We start from the raw sequence: 20,765 nt of genomic DNA on the forward strand, positions 1-20,765 counted from the left end.
AAACAACAATAAAGACGTAAATTTTGGGATAGTATTCGTTCCACTAAAGAGTGCAAAACAAAAATTGCATCAACGGTGCTTACACCTGAACGAAAACCGAATTGTGCGTCAGACTGTATATTGTTATCACGCGCCCAATTTTCAACCCGTTTTGTTAATACCTTTGTAAATAATTTACCAAAATTGCTAATTAATGTTATTCCTCTATAATTATTAGGTACCCTCTTATTTCCCTTTTTATATAATGGTACAATGTAACCATAAGACCATACTTTTGGGAAATGACCGGAATTAAATATAGTGTTAAAACAGTCAGTGATATGACCGATAAGTATGTCGGACGTCTCAATGAAAAACTCATTTAATAAATTATCGGCAGGACATGGTGCCTTATTTCGCTTAAGATCTTTAATTGCCATTAGTATTTCATTAGACGTAATAGGCGTATTCAGGCATTCAAAAGATGGATTATTTATATTAAAGTCTGTTTCAGAGATAAAACTTTCTACATCTTCTATACGTGTAGATCTTATATCATTGAACAAGCTAGAAAAATATTCACGAAATTCTTCAGGTTTTACATCGTTTGAACAATTTTCAAGTTTTGGCTTAAAATGATTCCAAAATTGCTTTGGTTTTGATTTACGAAGTTCGCATAATTCGCGCGACTTTTTAGTCTTAAACTCTCTTTTTTTCTTGCGCATTAAAAGTTTATAAGAACGTTTACGCTCAAAAAGTAATTGTCTGTTATCTATTGATTTGTTTCCATTAAATGAATTAAGCGCTAAAATATACAGTTTCTTTGATTCTACACACTCGCGATCAAACCACTCTTTATTACATGATGTATCATGCATATTGCATGATATCCGCGAATGTTTAAAGTACGGTTCGGCCACTTCTTCAATCAACGAGGAAAAACCATCAACTAAATTATCAATAGAAAGGCTCTCCGATGTACCGTTACTAAGTAGAAGTGCATTAAACTCGGGAAGCTTTGAAATGATATCACGTCTAAAGTTTATCTTGTGATCATCTGACCATTTATAAAATGTATACTCCGAGGTATTTTCATAATCATTTATATTTTGACTACTTATCAAAGAATTAATATCAATTTCAAAGAAGAGTGGTGCATGGTCACTGTATTCGTTAAACGGTAACAGTTGAAATGTATTAATCCGCTTAAAATCTTTATCATTCAAAACCAAATAGTCAATTGTACTACATGATCGTTGGTTAAAAAATGTGAACGAACTGGTATCACCAATTCTACCGTTAGCTATTCGCAATGATGTGGACTTACAAAAATCAAGCATACGAAACCCCCGAGCATTGCATACATTATCTTCTGAGGCCCGTCCTTGAGCAATATCAGGCGTATAAAAATCAAAATCTAGCTGATCATTACAAACATAAAAGGAAATAAAATCATTATGGCTACCAACTCGTGAGTTCCAATCCCCAGCAATCATTACTGTTCCTAGCGTTTCAAAATATGATACATCATCAAATAATAAATCAAACAAATCATCATTAATTATACCAGCAATAGGGGACTCGTCTGACCAAAGGTAAACTCCACACAAATAAATATCAGTATCAAGTGAAAAATAAGAGTGATCAATTTTTAGCCAAACAATTGTGTCATGAGTATTTTTGACAACAGATATACCATTAGTGTAGTTTTCCTTTATATAAATAACTATGCCACCACTATTTCTTCTAGCTCTTCTATGCCTGAACTTTCTATAATAATTATAACAATAGTAACCGTCAATATCTAAAACAGAGTCTTTAGTAGTCCATGATTCAGAAAGAATAATTATGTCATAACTTTTGATTATTTCAACAAAATTTTGATCAGTTAATTTGTCACTCGATAGCCCATTACAATTCCACACAATAATTTTAAGTTCATTCTCCGAAACACGTTATCTCTGCTGGGGCTTCCCGTCAATATATAAGGTGTCGTATGCGAGCCAAGCCCGCTTACCCTCGTCACGTGCAGCTTTAAGTTGGGGGATCAACTTTCGCCTTTTTTCAGCTATTTCAGGAGGGAACTGCTCTTTAATGAAAAAGTTAGTATTTTTCAAGCAGAACCCTTGCTTTCGCACTTGTTCCCTGTCCTTGAAATTAGCAAATTTGCAAACGATAATTCGATTACGGCGTTTGCTTGGATCTGATTCTTGATATCCGGTTCTATGAGCACGCTCAATAACTATGTTATCGACTATTTGTTGAGCAATTTTCAGCTTTTCTACCATAAAGTTGCGCACTTTCGGTTCGATATCCGGCTGTCGTTCGTTGATTGGCTCCTCAATCCCACCAAATATAAGGTTATTACGCATGCTCTGCGATTTTAGGTACGTAAGTTCGTCTTGTATGCCAGTAGCTTGCCTTGTTAAATGCTCAATTTCAGACCTTTGAGATACGTCATTGAATTCAATATTGTCGATTCTACTTTCACATGTATTGACACGATCTGCAAATTGCTTGCTAAAGTCATCAAGCTTACACCATATTTTGTTAACTTCATGTTCAAAATTGTCAACCTTTTTTTCTAGTACACTCAGCGTGTCAAGTTTATTTTCCATATTGGTCAACCTATCAGAGATAGATTTTAACATTCTGAACAAATCAGTATTGGTCGGAGCATCATCTACGGTCGCTGTGTTAGTAGCCATTATTACTGATTTATCTGATGTATCATCAAAAACAGATGTATCCTCATATAGAATAGAATTAGCTTCACTAAGAATGTTACTAACAGATACTATACTGTCATTCTGATCAGGCCCACTTTCCGGGCCTCTTACAACTTTGCACTTACTTTTGTTCAAATTTTCTTCTTCATCAGTACTGCTCCCTTTTTTGCGTTTGCTCACTTTTTTATTCCTTTTTGACATTTCTTATACATAGTATAATATATAACTCTTCAAACTATTAAACTATTTTCCAAAATATATAGTCCACAATAGTCAAAAATCCAATTTTTATCATAAATATATCAGAGCCGATAAAAACGCGACCAATTCAAATCACGTGACCATGACCGATTAAGTGTTAATGATAATATCATAGTTTATATATTCATAACCATCATTGATGTTATACCATTACTTTTTTACTTTTAAGCGCTTGTAAATGTACGCTAATTGTAAGGGGAAGTGACACTTCCATGCACCACAGTGTATACAATCAAGACCAGCACAATTATGCATCAAAGCTGTCAATTTTAATTACTTTAGAACTATTATTATTACTATTATTATTATTATCATCATTATTATTATTATTATCGTTTTTATTTTTATTTTTATTCAACTGAATACATGTAGCTTGGGCGAAATTTAACATAGATAAAGTAAGAATATCATCATCAATTTTATGATAATCCTGATAAAACATTAAAGAGCTTTCTACAAGAAAAAATAAACATTTATCAGAAGTGTTGACAGTTCTGAGAATTTTTTAGTTATTCGGAAGTTAGATACATATTCGTTATTTATCTATCTAAGAGAATAAATATCTAGTAAGTCTGATAAATGTATGTTGTTTATCGTGTAAACACAGAAACTAAGTAGTTAGTAATATTGTCAACGCCATAATTATATAGTTAACTGTTAGCAGAAATATGCCACCATAGTCAAGTCATATTTAATTTTCAACATGTTTTTCTTTATTTGTATCGTAATATCAAAATATAAATGCAATCTCAAAGGTCATATCAAAATTATTGAACATATGTCGGTCGTGTCATTTAATGTCTAAGTATGTATCTGATCTATATAGAAAAGAAAGACGACGACTATGATTGTCCTGGATCGCTCGCTTGAGAACGGTGCTGGAAAGATCGCAACTTTTATTTTGGATGTTAAACTCGGTACTGAAGAAATAATAGGTTTGTCATTTTTTACCCAAGTTTCCATGCTCTTTGTGTTGTAATTTCATAGCATAGACTTGTTATAAATGTATTGTTCTATTATACAGTGTTTTTAAAATATGTGAACCATACGGCAGGGAAATATTTAGCCATAGTGGCATGATTTATCAAACATTTTAGGGAACCATAATGATTATACATGACAGATATCTAATTTGTCTAAATTGTAGCCAATTTCATATCTATTAAATCAATAAACTTTAAAGGTTTAGATATTTTATTCGTTAATATCAAGTTTTTTGCTATATTTGAAGAAGACATCAAGACAAGCTTTTTTAATTGGCCGAACGGTTGACGAGGAGAAGGACATTCACAGAGTGCAACCGAAATGGGACTAGTGGCGATTTTTAAAAAAAAATGTTGTTTATTTATTTAATTTTTTTGCATAACAAATGGACATCCACCCCTTTATTTTTTGTTCCGGAACTATTTTGTTACATTGTGTTCTATTTACAATTAATTGATGTTCAGACAGACATCTAGGCAGATGGACAGCCTCAAAGCAGTATAAAATTCTTAAAACTGCCGTGATTATAATCATTATTAAACGGTTTTTCAGTCAATGAACAGCAAATTCTGGACTCTTTTTCCTTTGCAAAATATAAGAAACAGAACACAATCCCCTTACCTTTTTGTCCTCGAAATGTTCTATTTCTAAAGACTGTCCTAATTCAAGACTAAACTCGTCTAGGATATCTTGGATTAAAACAAAAGTAATGTTCTTTGGAGAAGACATTCCAACCAGAATCCCAATACAGCTCAAAATGTTGTTATCTTCTACAAGAAATACAGCTGACCCAGACGCGCCGACTGGACTTTCGGGACTGTCGGTATCAAGCGTAATAGTTTTCTCAGAATTAAGGTATCCAGTCAATAACCTTCCATTAGGACAATGAACTACAATTTTTCTGTTAATGTATGTCTCGGGATTTAGTTTTCTCAGATCACTTGTGCCCCTCATTTTGTATGGAAACTTTAATCCTGTAACAATTATATAATTTTTAATTTTGAAAGTACTGACTTTCATAACAAGATAGCCATGATTGCCCTGAAATCGCTCACCTGTATATAGGCCCTTGGGGCAAGGCCAATTTTATACAAGGGGCTTTTATTTGAACAAACTTTATAGACATCCATTAGAAGATGTTTCATGATAAATATCTAAGCTCTAGCTGTTTGGGATTTTTATAAGAAGATTTTTTCAAGTATTTTCTACACATATATAGGGTAAAACAATGACCCCCCCCCTCCAGGACAGGCCAATTTTGATCCAAGGGCTTACATTTGAACAAACTTGGTAGACACACATTTGAAGATATTTCATGCTTAGTATCTAAACTCTAGCTCTTTGGGTTTTTATAAGCAGATTTTTTAAGTTTTTACTATATACATAAAGTGAAAAACAATGACACCTGGGGCGGGGCAAATTTTTACCCAATGGCTTTTGGAATTTTGCTTGGAATTAAATTCTTTGAACAATTTTCAAAGTTGACTACCAAAAAAACATTCCTGTGAAGTTTGGATGAAATTGGCTTAGCGATTTATGAGGAAATGTTGTTTAAAGTAAAGGTTTACAGCGGACGGACGCCAGACGATAAGCGATCACAAAAGCTCAACATGTCACTTTGTAACAGGTCAACTAAGGAGTAATTAGTTTGTTATAAGCACATGAAAATTATCTTGTTCTTCATACTTATCAACTATCTTGCTCTTTGTTAAGACTGAGTCCACAACTACCTATATTAGTGCAACCTCTGAAACTACAAATGAATAAATATTTGTCATAGTTGTCTATAGCGTTGTTGTTTTTTCTTTTTTTTTCTTTTTTTTTTTGAAAACTTCCAGTCACAGGTTCAAAAACTAGCAAAGGTGGTTTTTTCTTGAAGCATTTTCATCTTTCTATAAGAAACAAAAATAATTTGTAAGATGTCTTTCAACAACAAACTAAGACTAATGTTTACCTGCTCGGGACAGATCATCGCTATCTACGTCGATAAATGTGCAATGTTTTGGTATAAACTCATCAGATACTTTCACAAGGGCTGTATCTAATTCCTTTCCAGTTGTTAAAACCTCTCCACATATATCTTGTTTTTGATCTTCTGTGTCAGGATAATAAACAACTTTCAATCCATTTATTTCAGATCCTGGGAAAAGGTGCCCAGCTGTTAAAAAGCATATCTCTCCTTGGTCTAGTAAACGGACAAAAGGTCCCACACAACCAAATCTTCCAAGCTCGCTTCCAACGTAACCACCAATTTTGAGGACTGTTTTTAAATGCTCTGAAACTAAATTCAAGAATAGTATTATTAAGACGTAGTTCTTATAATTCTACAGATGAAATGAAACAGATTCCAATGGTGCGAAAGTTTGGAATTCGATGCCATTTAATATCTTTTTTATTTAATTTTACCCATGTGATAGGGTGCTATATCAGTCAAATATATTTCATTTTTTTTTTTAAATAAACATGAAATATAAATATGAAAGTGGGCGGAGTCAAAACTCATTTATTTTTAGGGACTTCTTTCGCCATTTGTTTGAAAAATCTGAAAAATACAAAACAACTTTTTGTTGAATTTTGTATTGAAATCTAAATGATAGAAAATAGTCTTAGAAAATAAATCCGAACACCAATATATTTAATTCAGTCATTAACGCTGTACACACGTTTAAAGAGTTGTGTACGTGAGGTCACAATGTAGCGCCAAACATCGCGTGCAAAACTGCGCGCTGTACAATTGCAGTTGTGTAGCAAGTAAGGGGGGTTCGTTACCAATTTTCTTTAATAATAAAACTAAAAAACAAGTTTATTTTTTTCGTTTTTCGTGAAATACGGTATATATTTTCACTCAACATGATAAAATGCCACATATTTTCACTCGCCGTCGCATAATTTCACTCATTCTCTATATCTTAGTAAAAATAAATATAAATGAAGATCAATAAAGATTTTCTTTTTTATATATATCAGATTTGTCGTAACTGTGTCATTATGATATGATACCTATTATCCAATTTTTTTTGTTAAATTGTAAGAATTGAATATTGTATGAAATATATTTCCTTTTGAAAAGGAGAGTTTGTCAAATCACTTATCACTCAAACTGTTTGAAGTTGTTCAAATTGACTTAATGTAATAGTTGTTGTTGTTTCTTTTTTAATTGTGAGGAAGGCCACATTTTGAATTGAAATATGCTATTTGTATTTTGTACGATGCTACATCTTATTTCGTGAATTTTAAATTTAAGATATTATTCTTTATTCGTAATAATAATAATTATGATGAAAACCATATTATCATTATATCCATTATTACTTTTATTGAATCTGTTCACCGGCGAATAACATTACACCAAATATGGATGAATAAACAACTTGACAAGCTGCAACTTTTAAGCAGCAAATATGATTCAACAATATGCAAAATAGATAAAATAAGAACCCCTATAAAGAAAGTTAAAAAACAAATTGAAAATGCTGGCGGCTCAGTTTGAGTGAGCCTGTTCATGGACGGTAAAATCTTCTTTTTTTCAAATTTCTTTAATTAGTATTCACATGCACTTGAATAGTGAAACAAATTTGGCAAACAAGTAAAAGAACAACAAATTGCACACAATGAAGTTGGTCCCGAAATTAATATTAGTCAAAGAAAGATAGAAAGAAAGGAAAAAATGTACAGAATGGCATGTAAAGTCCATATCTAAAGCAAAAACTTTTGAGTAAGCTATGAGCCTGCACTCAGAAAGCATTTAGTTTACTTAGTATTTAGATACTTTTGTGTACCGTTTTAGGTGTCAAGTTGAACAACAACAAGAAGAATTCAATTCAGTAATTATTAATAAACACCTTTTACATGTATGGTGCTGATTTTATACAACTTTTCTTGTCCCTTTGCATAAGGCAAAGGCGATATCAAAATAGTAACCGCCCGTGCATCCACGCGTCTGTCCAAATTTTGTCAAAAACATAATTCCCAAAATAACTTAAGTGAACTATTTTAACTTTATACACTGACAGAGTGAAGAAAGTACACTAAGCAAAACCTGCTTAATCTAATGTTATTCTCAGTTATCAGATTGTCTTGAAAATCTTTGTCCGAAGCATAACTCGTAAATTACTTGAGTAATTTTCTTCACACTTATTACACTGACAGAGCACATAAATAATGAAAGGGCTGCAAGCTCTGTGGTATTTTCTGATCTTTGCAATCTAAATCGTACTGTATATCTGTATGTATTTTCCTGTTATAAGTGTACTTTTATATACTATAATTCACCTTGCAGGGCACCGAGATGCAGCGACTGCGTTTAATTTTTTACTATAACAGTTTGATACATATGGAATTTTGCATGACTAGAGTTGCATCAAAAAGCATTTATGTTCATTTTTAGGACAACCGCACTTCATTCTTTTATCCTTGCATATCGTGGCTACTTCCTTAAAAAAGACACTTAAAAAGTTGCCTCGACTGGGATTTGAACCCCAGACCTCTCACACCCTAAACGAGCGCGTTACCCCTGCACCCAGAGAAGTTTAACGAAGACAGTCTGAATATAATCAAATAATTCAAATTTTAGAATATCCATGCAGGATTTGTAATCCTTATTAATTTCAAGGATACTTTTTTCACGATATACCTGTTGTTTAACACTAATGTAAACAATTTAGCGAAAATCTTCTCGCCAAAACAGTCTGACATGTATATATTCCACTACTCGACAGTCAGATTTACAGTTTTTTTAGTGTAATACGCATTGAGGTATTCGGTAATCGACATTGCTAAAAATAGCATTTTCATTGATTAAAATCATATTCATCGGCGTGAATTTATTGACAATTCTATAAGCCAACGCTACTTTTAAACATTGAATGCGTTGAAATTTTTTGATACTTGTAACAAAAAAAAAAACATTTCTTTCTTTTACATCGCTAGTTTTAAGCTGCTTTTAGAAATACTTGTTGTTAGGTTTCTCGTGAAACTTTTGTGTCTGAGATTGAATATTATGTTAGCATTGTGTTTCCTGATCTCCGATCAGAAAAAACAAAAATTGCAGTGTACCTTGCTAACATTTAAGTTTTTCTTCTTCGTGAATTCCGAATGTTGAAAACGTGAGTTCACGAAGTTAAAATTGTGACTCATGAAGACGAAATCGGGAATTCATAAAGTAGAAATTGCCCTACCGGTCTTTCGTCCTTAAGAGATTTTCTTTAAACCTTATACACTGTGCTGTGTAATACAACTTTAAGTATGTTTATAGATTAAAAAACAAATATGTAGTTCAATGTTACAGTATAAAAATTATCTATTTATGTTCTTAATGCGTAAAAAACATTCACATTTGAGATGTAGTTACTATGTTTATAAGATTTATTCTATATAACGGTAATCTTTATGAATTTACTATCACATTTTATCATTATAGATGAAATATAATTTATTTAGGTAACTGGTTATTAAAACATACAGAGGTTACCGGCGTATTTAGCCTTATTTAAAGGAAGACTTTACTTTTACTAGGACAGTACGATTTTGGCCGTATTAAAAATGAAAGCCCATATTCCCTAGTTTTATATTCATTTTCTTATTTAAGTTCTAATAAGATCAAATTGTTTAAGTTTTATTCTGAAGAACGTTTAATATTACTTATTGAAATCGATTATTAATATTGTGTGATAAATAGATACACATATTAAATTCTGATATAAAAACAAGATTCGAGTTGACTTTACGACACTCTAATGTTATTCTTGTTTGAGTTTCCGTTTAGAAAGTGGTGATTACACTACAACTGCTATAACGCTTAGTAAGGACGACTAGTGTGCAAATGGCAATAACACTTCCTTATCTATATTCATAGTTATTTCCCTTTATCAAATAAACCTAGAGTATTACTCTAAAAGTATTTGAGTGACTTTGTTAAAACTGAATAAACTGACATAAATTAAATACAACTAGAAGGGTTTTTGTTGCAAAAACATATGTCTCCCAAAACTATGTATTGTCACTCATGTGAAGTTTCATTGAAATCCCACTATAAAAAAATGGTTTGCTAGTAAAATTGCCTTTTTGACACCAACTAGTCAAAAGCAAAAGTATGTGACAAAAATGCTAATAATTAAAGGTGGCATCTCATTTTCCGATGTTACTGTACTGTGCAGTAGTTCACATATGCAAAATGTAAATTATTTTTTATGATTAATATTACAGGACACAAACTTTTTACATAAGTAAAATGTCGCCGAGTTTTTACATTATTTTCCAAGTGAGTTGTTTTGTCTTCGTTCTTTTCTGTCATTAAAAGAATGAATTAAAAGCGGAACGCAATATTAAAGTAATATTTTATTTATTAACACAATGCGTTATTATCGTACAACTTTGCGGCATTATAGAGGTCAGTTATTATTTTTTGAAGTAAATCCAAGTTTGAATATAGCAATCAATTCTACATAACACAAAATATCAGTCTCAGACGTGAGGTACACATATTACTGATTTGGCATACCATATGGGATTTTTATCATATTTGAATATTGGAAAATGCCGCTTTTATCATTTTCATACAAGAATTGATAAAACCTTCTTGTTAAAAACCTAATTAGCTTCAATTTTATTATTCTATGTTTGCTAATTGATCATCTATGTCCCTAATTAATGAGAATAATGACCCTTTGTCAAAACCGACAGCACATTGTTAACAGCAGCGACAACATATTTCCTCACCAAATTTAACTTTCATTTTCTCAAAGCACCAAACGTTACATGTGCAATAAAGATCTACCATGACCCCTTGTTAGAATTTTACTGCAATAAGATTTCTTTTCAACTATTTTAGCAAGTTTACAGTTTTTTGCATTTAAAAGCTGTGGTGAAAAAGTGGTGATATTTATAATTTGAATGTTTTCTTTGCTGCCTAAACTCTAATTTCAAAGTGTGTTATGTACCAAACCTTTACCCCACAGCTGTGGGTTCGAATCCTGTCAGGGACGAAAAAGCTATTCAGCTAGCTTACAGAACGTTAGTGGTTCTACGTTCTACTCAGTGCCCGTCCGTGCCTGAAATAATGTTCAGTAGGGCACCTAAGGTCTTCCTCCACCAGCAAAGCTGGAACCTCGCTACATGACATATACTGTGTTGGTGTGACCTAAACCCAAATCAAACAAACAAAGAAATATATCCAACCTACTTAGTTACCTAAAACAGCGGGAAATATATGTAGGACTCGTCAAAGAAAGCGGACATGTTTGACTTAGTTACCATATTTACAGATAGAATAAGCAAGACATATTACAACTTGCATTCATTGCAAAGAAAATGCAAATTAAATATCTTAACATAGAGTAATGGGGTTGACTTGAAACATTTTTCTCCATGTAGTCAGTTATTACCTTTTACAATTCTTGCATAATATTTTCAAAATATACTGACTGTTGTTACAAATAATAGATTAAAGTCTTTCAAGTAGATTAAAATAACAAAAATTACAATTGAAAAAAAAAATAAAGATTAACAAGAGCACCGCTAGGCGGAGCATTATATGCCTGAAAGTGTGTTTTTTTTTAAGTAAGGATAAAGCATTTGTAAGACATGGGAATTTGCTGTTCATCATATAAAATTTTACAGCTGTAGGTCGATTAATACTTAAGTTATTAATAATGACCTTGGAACTATAATTATGCTCTAGAAACTGTTTTCAGTATTAAGGTAAAAGTGACTTTAACCTTTGACCTTGTGACCCCAAAATCAATAGGGGTCTTCTACCCAATATGGAAAATCATCCAATGAAGTTTGAACATTGTGGGCCAAATGGAACTTACATTATGCTCCGGAAACTGTTTTTGGTTTTAAGGTAATTGTGACCTTGACCTTTTGACCCTAAAATCAATAGGGGTCTTCTACCCAATATGGACAATCATCCTATGATGTTTGAACACTGTGGGTCAAATGTAACTTAAGTTATGCTCCGGAAACTGTTTCCAGTATCAAGGTAATAGTGACCTTGACCTTTGACCTTGTGACCACAAAATCAATAGGGGTCTTCTACCCAATATGGGCAATCATCCTATGAAGTTTGAACATTGTGGGTGTAATGGAACTTAAGTTATGCTCCGGAAACTGTTTTCAGTTTAACCTTTGACATTTTGACCCCAAAATCAATAGGGGTCTTCTACGCATTATGGACAATCATCCTATGAAGTTTGAACATTTTGGGTCAATTGGAACTTAAGTTATGCTCCGGAAATTGATTTCAGTATTAAGGTAATAGTGACCTTGACCTTTGACCTTGTGGCCCCAAAATCAATAGGGGTCTTCTACCCAATATGGACAATCATTCTATGAAGTTTGAACATTGTGGGTCGAATGGAACTTAAGTTGTGCTCCGGAAACTGTTTTCAGTTTTAAGGTCATAGTGACCTTGACCTTTGACCCCAAAATCAATAGAGGTCTTTTACCCAATATGGACAATCATCCTATGAAGTTTGAACATTGTGGGCTAAATGGAACTTAAGTTATGCTCCGGAAACCAAATTGCTAACGGACGGACGGACGTACGGACGGACGGACGTTCTAACAGAAGAGTAATTATGTGGCTACTCCATTGTTCTCTCTATTGTTCTTTTTAGCCACACAAAAGAAAATAGCCACATAAAAGCATTACGGAATGAATGACATCAAAGAGAAAGAACAGTTACCTATTGTCCCTCTAGCCACATAATTACTGTCCTGTGAGTGCGGACAGACAGACAGACGGACGCCAGGGGGTATAACATAATATGCCCTTTCGGGCATATAAAAAAAGAATGTAACTTACTACGTACATTTGTTACGTAAATGATTGTTTCTTATAGTGTAAACCATAGTATATCTGTTAATTGTTAATTGAATATAAACATGGGAAAATATTCCGGACATCTTTGAAAATTAGAATTTTGTCTTTTTTGAATTCTATGTCTGTTACATTGAAAATAGGTACTGCAATTGTATGTGTCACGTGCATTTGTTACAAAAATCCATGCAAATAATGAATGTATTTGTTTGTACTGCCTAAGATTAAAGTAATAGAAAGTAATTTGTAATTTTCATATAATTGGCGGCGATTCTGGACGCCATCTTGGATTTCTCTGTTCGGCACCATTTACGCCAATTTATGCAGGCAGTTCGGAAACGGCAAATATATTGAAACATTTTGGTATATGGCACATCTTGTTAAAAAACGGGTCTGGTGGTCTCCGAGAGGCTTGATTGTCACCCTACCATAACTCGTTCCGAAGAAAGAATACCATGCAAGTTATTATCATACCAAATATGAAAAACGTCAGTCCAACAAGTTACATTAAAAACCCTATTATGCATAACAAAGCGACAGCGGACAATGTGTATCTTCAAAGTTTTCTTGTAGGAATGAGTACATGGACTTAAAACTATATGTGTGAGGTAGGGACCTTCACCTCTAAGTGTGACCTTGACCTTGACCTTTAAGTTAGTGACATGGTCCTCAAACGCGACACGTCGTTTTGATGTGGCGCAAACTTGTGTTAAATTATTTTAAAATCCGTCAATGCATGGCAAAGTTACAGTCCGAAAACGAATATGTACCTTCAAACTCTTCTTGTGAGAAATAGTACCTTAAACTATGAATATGACTTTGACCTTGAGGTAGGGACATCGGTCTTTAAGGCGACAGGGCGACTTGATGTGGTAGAAATATATGCTAGGTTATATAGAAATCCTTTCATGCATGACTAAATTAATGTAAAGGAAGAAAGAGGACTTATTATTGTCTTTACACTAATGCTCACCATTTGTATATACGGGATGTGTATTTGATTTTTTCATCATTTCTTGCTATAAACATTTGTACAATGTTTAATGCTGAATAAAATCTATTGTCATTGTCATTGTCAAATATATTTCAAAATGAGAAAATTAAAACAGCGGCATAAACAACAATATAAATCTGAAACAATTTAAGTATGTGGTTGCAACAATATAAACGTTACTTTCAACAACAGCAATACAATACACCCGTCAAACTATATTTATTGTTTTAAAAAATATGTACCAAAAATCAAGCCTAGGATGAGCGAAAGTCATACCAACATTATTTATTTAAATAAAAAGAACATGCGAAGTAACGATGTTTTTCTAATCTTTAATTCACAATGGATACATAAAAAATCCTAGTACCGTTAAACAGAAGCCGATAACGATCCTTGGTACTGAAATTATACAATAACTGTAGTTAGTGTTTGAAAATTATTTTTTGTCCAATGAGATGGCAGTATTTTTCAAATTTTGAAATAATTTATTAAGTAAATGAGCTTTAAACAACCAGTGCTACTAACCAGGTAAATCGAATGAACTGACGCTATTCCGCATGTGTGCCTTGGAGGCGGAGCTACATGTACAGGGATATTGGTTTTGTGATTACATTCGTGCGATGCACAAGAGAACAGCTGTTAGTTTAGACGCTCGTCGTTGTAGACAATAAATTATTTTCATAGAAATACATAGGATAAAAGAGAAAATAGCCGCGAAAACAAACATATTTATTAATTACCTTTTCTCTCCAGAAACAAAAATTGTATGTAATAGATGGTGAACAGTTTTTTTACTCCGAGTTTTCAATCTGAACGTTTTAACTGAAAACATTACTGGTTTCCTAACATTTTGTTTTCTATGCAATACAGCAGTTAAAAAAGTACAGCGATTAATATGTTTGAAGTTTTGCATGTTGTTAAAAGTGATATTATGCCCATCCAAGGATAAACAGTAAGCGAACGGGTGAAGATCAAAAGAAGTTATCATTTAAGAAATAACATCGGTCTGAGAGGTGTACATCGGCTATTTAACACCGGTTTGGTGTTTTGATGCGTAGGAAATGACCACGAAGGCCGTAGGCCTGAGTTGTTAATTTTTTCGCATCAAAACGACAAAACCGGTGTTAAATAGCCGATATACACCTCTCAGGCCGATGTAATTTCGATTCTATCACGATAAAATAAGGAAGATCACTAATGTTATTTTTCAAGCGGAAATAACTTCTGGTGCTGATTTTCGTATAACGCTGTTCGATTTTCGCACCCTACTGTTGCAAGATATAGAAATTATTAAACAAAATAAATAATGAGAAAAAACGTTATTTTATCAAGTTTTTCAACAATAAAAACTTACGTTGTATTGTGTTTACATCAGTGCCCCATTTATCATTCTTGTATGTATGAAATAACGTCAGCTTGTTTATGAATGAGTTGTTTACTTACGATGACGTCATTACGCTGCTTACGGATTGGCGCCGTTTTATCAAAATATTTATTAACTGATATGGATCAAATATGTGACGTTAGTGTATGTGAGATATTATATCGGTATTGTATAAAAAGAAAACGTTATAAGAACTTAAATATAAATAAATATGTTTTTTATTGTTGCTTTAAAAGGCTTTGTAAACTATTTAATCGAGGGTGAAAACATAAAAGCCGCATATACAAGTAGGTCCTAACCAGTGTTTATTGGCAGTTTAACACCCGTTTTTTCCTTCTTTGTCTATAGTGACAAAATCACGTGGAGTGATAGAATTTGCCATAATTCCTTACAATTTGATAATAAAGTTCGCATAAACAATAAATAACACACAGATCCAAATGAAATTTCTGTAAAGATCCATTAGAATTTACCTATAACGCTTAGTTTATAAAAAGAGTGGGGCAGTCTTTTTAAATTTTAGGCGTATTTATAATTGTATCGTTAACATTTTCCAATATCAACTGTTGCAGCCGCGCGACCAATTTATTTTTGTAAATACGTACTAAAAAACTTTATCTCAACGGTGTTTCATTCGTTGGAATAGCCCCTGAGATTTAATAGAACGCTTAATTGGTGGAGTTGGTATAGGTTTAAAGTGCTATTATAGTTTATGGGTTTTTTTTCAGGATCATTGATCCTAGTAACTTTGCGTGTTGAAAATTGTATAGCGCTCAAGCCGGTGACAGTAGGCGTGCAGGATTGTCCACGTTTTCATTATCCCTTATGAACAGACTGAATCAAATTGAGTCTGCAATTTTTATGTTAGTTTGTTGTTATTAATGCTTCCAATTGATATTTTTTCAAGATTTTGCTAGTTAGGCACCCCCACCCCAATGTTCACTGTAGTAAGCTATATTGAATATACCATAGCATAGTTCAGCCACCGCATTGTTCCTGGGACGGCTGTCAAGCAGTTATCCAGGACTAGTTGCTTACACTTTTTGCAAGGGACTAATAATGTCTGTGCAGACCTGAACAAAGGTACAGTGCGAACGACCGTAGAAAGGATTACATGATGAATCAAAACGAAAGTAAATCACATCATCCGGGAATCAAACCTGGTTTACAATTCAAAGCTAACCGAACGGCACTTAAAAACGGCACTTAAAACGCTTAATATATCGGGACGGCGCCGCTATGTTTCACTTGACACAGGTATTAACAATCCTTTAGCACACCCGTGAACATTTGGTAGATCTTACTATATAAATGTCAGTTTTAAATCTAATTTTTTATGATATATTGTGCAGCAATTGATTGCAGAGCAAAAAAGAAATACCAAGCGCACAACTGTTCTACCCGCAACAAACGGATCTTCTTGCAACCAATTAACTGGTGTGTGTGTATAATTTAAGTCAATATTTGCAAAATAAAAAGTTATAACGGTTTAAAACTACAGCATTATAAACATAGTAAAAACGTTTATGTTTTTTCTTCGGACATTACATATAGGTGTGTATAACTCATTTTGTTTAATATAAATGCACGACATTATGGCAAAATTTTATCTTTTGATGATATTTTATTTCAAAACGCCCATACCATAATGTATAGGATAGTAGCTTTAATGACATAATGATGTGCAGCTTCCTGGCAAGTGATTTTGTCAAGCTATTTAGAGAAAAGCATAGCTGAAATTGATAAATAACTTAAATGTCAAAAGTAATAAAAGAATAAAACTTACTTCTATTCATCAAAATTACCAATCACCAAATATCGTCTCTTAATTTTTTGTTTCATATTTACAGTCTGAAAAATACATTCCTTCCACATTCAAAACTGTTCTTGATGACCTTTCGGCATATTTATGTATCCTACGAGCAATAGCTGCCGGATGCTTTATGAAAACATGAATAGCAATGACAGCCATCAGCCGAAGAATAAGTAAATTACACAGCGTTCGTAAGGCAGCCTTTCAACAAATCCAAGTTTCCAAGTTCCTAGCCGTTTTTCTTAATGTTTACACATCTGTTAACACTATATATTGTCTGTTACAATCCACAAATATGTTTTCTTTTCGTTTAAAAAGGTGTATGACTAACAAATCCAAATGATATTTCCTCTGAATCAAATACAATTATTTTCCTCCCGTAAAATACACAACTTTTAAAAATGGCGGCCGCTTACATTAAACCAATCGCAACTACCCGGCCCTTTCCGTTTGTCTTCATATAAGGACCTCGAACACAATAGTATGAATACACAGAACGGATGCGGTATTTCAGTCAAACCTACGCTAAGAAACTAAACATGTAAACAAATAGTAATTTAATGCTGGGAGTTGATGACAAGTTTATTTCTAATATTTGTAGTAAAATTCCACCTAAATAAGTGAATTCATAGGTACAAAAGCAAACAATACATTATTTATATATTTATTATTATGGCTGAAACCACGTGGTAGAACTACTTTTAGTCCGTATTGTTTCCGAGGTTTTTATAGATAATAGCCGAGGATGTTCCGATTGGCATTTCACAGATCCAGGTCTTATATAAATTCGCAGTATGTAACAGAAACATGGATGGATGGTTTGACTTTTTCTTCTACAAGAATTGTTTGTTTTTTATTATTAAAACAAGTGATCATTCATGTTTTTTAATAAAATGAATTATATCACCGCCATTTAACGTTGATTATTGAACTTATTTTTCAGCCCAAGACTTCTTGTATTTTATGAGAAATTGGACAAATTAATGTACATAATAGAGGCTACCAGTGAAGAAAACAGATTTTAATATTAAAGTTAATATTATGGAAATTTCGTTTTGACTTGTTTTTAAGCATAAAATAAAAAGAAAATTTGTTTGTTTATTGTGTAAGATGTAATTTTATTTCATCTCGTGAATTTTAAAAACAGTATTCTCACTCGTGGCTACGTGAGAATACTTTTTTTAAAGCTCACTCGATGAAATAAAATTTCATCTTACATACAAACAAACAAATATCCTCTATATCTTTACACGTAATATTACACCCATGTGGAAATATTATACCCATGTGGACAAAGTGCCGTGTCGAAATTGCAGGAGCGATTGTATAAAACGACATTTCGCACAATGTTGTTTCTTTTTCGGACAAAGTTCGTCTGTAAACGGTTTGACGTCATGTAAAATAAACAGAAGAACTGATCAAGAGTTTGCTTTTAATTCAGGAAATCTCAATGACCATTTTTAGATTAGTAAAACCATCTAAATGATCATCCTGAAACGTCAAAATTCCTAAATAATCTTAAGTTTTTTTTTAACCTGGGTTTTAACTTACATATCTCGGATATTTTAGACCATTGAACCGTGCTTCCCATTAAACATTTTACAACACTGAACACTGCTTTCACATGTTTTAAAATTTCATTCATTGTCTTGTGAACAACTTTTTAAACATAACAATGTACTGAGTTACAAATGTCATAACTATTATAAGTTTTGCCTACATCAACGAGACCACCAATACGCCTCACGATCCCAGAACCTCATGTGCATAAAAGACGAAATACGCCACATAAAAACTCTAAACACCTCAGATCATTTTCTGTAGTTCAAGATATTACATGATTATTGATGTGTTCAATTGATTTGAATGTCACAGAAAGAAAAAGGTTAAGCCGGACTGGGACTCCAACCCGGGACTTCCCTTCCGCTACTCTCCGGTCACTTCTCCCCATGAGATACTTCCCGCTATATTCTTCCCGATTCAATCAGAGTTACATACTTATGTGATTAAACTCTAAACTACATGTATATGCAGTCACGGTGTCACGTTGGGTGCCAAATGTCACAGGTGATAAAAATGTGCAGGCTTACCGGGCATCGAACCCAGGACCCTCGGAATACCGTTCCACGGCTGTACCGACTGAGCTATCCCGGCGCTTATATATCTTCTCCCCTACATAGTCAGTTCTGAACCATGACATATATTTCATGATCCTCATACGTATTTCTACATATTAATGAAGCATACATTAATTTGTACATGAATGGTAAAATTATACTATGCCAATTGTAGTTGAGTATATCGACAAAACGTTATTTATGAGAAATTCTGTTAAACAACGCTACATATTGATAAAAGAAATATGTTTAAATCATAAATCGCATTCGTTATTTAAAATCTAAATACTTGAAAGAAAAAAAAATAATTGAAACATAAATGTTGAGTAAGCATCAAATTGTTATTTTTTGTTTAGTATTCGGTAAAATTGTATGGGATTAAGGAAAAACATTATCCGGAAACTTACAAAGGTATTTTTCGTGTTTTGTAATAATAAATGACTTCATTTTTTCTAAAGTTAAGATCATTTTAAAGAGTAAAACAAGTACGTTACATCAACATATACAACAAAACATACCACCATGTGGAATAATTCATGCATAAAACACATATTTGCCCCATGAAACATATTGACTCCTGAAATTCATAACCTGCTTATAATCAAACATTTTAACATCCAAACGTGATTTGAAATATTTAATTTTAGGTCAGAGTCGGTGAGTTGAGATGTTGCTATACATAAAAAGCACAATACCTCAACACGTAATACCATTTGTTGCACCAAACCTACTGACAGCCCGTTATGAATGTTTTAATGAAAACATTAAATAAGAACAATTTAAATGTTGATGTTGCACATCAAAGATGCCGCAAAATGATATGAAAAGTCACAGGTAATGTACAATATCAGCCTTGATAATTGTTCTCTATTACAGTTGAATATCCGAAGCACTTATCAATTTTTCTAAAGAAAGGACCAACTTTACCTACCCTGTTATAGACTACGCAGCTTCCAATATATAGTTCTTTAAAAGTGATCTCGGGAAACATTTTTATTCATCCCTGGTTTAAACCAGTATATAACATTTTTAAAAGAACGATTATTAAACAAAGGACGAGATAACTTTATAATAAAGATGCTACACTTCTGAGTCTCGTCATATATGATGTGAGTGGTGCCAAAAAACAAATATCTTAAGTCTTAAGCAGATGGTAACATACATACATGTGATAGTAACAAAGAAGAGAATTAAAAATATGTATATAGAACAATTTTTAAATACATTCGAAGTTCAGAATGAAAATAATCAAGGAAATTCAGGCACTAGATTTATACATCTACTCACATAAGATTTAGGTGTTGAAAATGAGCATATATTTGAAATTCGAAGTAAATTCACGAAGAAAAAAAGAAAATTTTAGAATAAATCTGGAAAATTTAAAGTTTAAGGGGGAAATAAATCTGGAAATATGGACGCTAGATTTATGAAGCTTGTCATATTATTTTGATACAGTAGTTTAAAATTTGAAGTAAATCGTTTAAGAATTGAAAAAAATCATAATTTCTAGAAATAAAATCTAAGTTCAAGGGGGGGCATAATTCTAGATATGGTCAAGCTTGAGTATTGAATCTTCTCACACATGGTCTTAGTAACAAAAAGAAACATATACTTGAAAGTTGAAGAATAAAGAAAAAAAGAAATGTGGGTGATGATAAGAAAGATATTTATAAAGTTAAGTAA

The 20,765-nt window shown here is 32.7% G+C and overlaps 1 protein-coding gene across 1 annotated transcript in view; it reads right to left on the reverse strand.

Moving 5' to 3' along the window:
* LOC132750553 (uncharacterized) overlaps positions 1 to 20,765 on the reverse strand; it is a 288,756-nt gene that overhangs the window by 13,400 nt on the left and 254,591 nt on the right. The window contains exons 4-5 of the mRNA XM_060740548.1: positions 5,908 to 6,234; positions 4,575 to 4,927 (exon numbers count right to left, since the gene is read on the reverse strand). Coding sequence (XP_060596531.1) covers positions 4,575 to 4,927; positions 5,908 to 6,234 — 680 coding nt within the window. The remainder of the gene's footprint in view (positions 1 to 4,574; positions 4,928 to 5,907; positions 6,235 to 20,765) is intronic.

The sequence above is a fragment of the Ruditapes philippinarum genome, unplaced genomic scaffold (assembly GCF_026571515.1).
Source record: "Ruditapes philippinarum isolate M1 unplaced genomic scaffold, ASM2657151v2 ctg1398_1_1_1_1, whole genome shotgun sequence".
Classification (NCBI taxonomy): domain Eukaryota; kingdom Metazoa; phylum Mollusca; class Bivalvia; order Venerida; family Veneridae; genus Ruditapes; species Ruditapes philippinarum.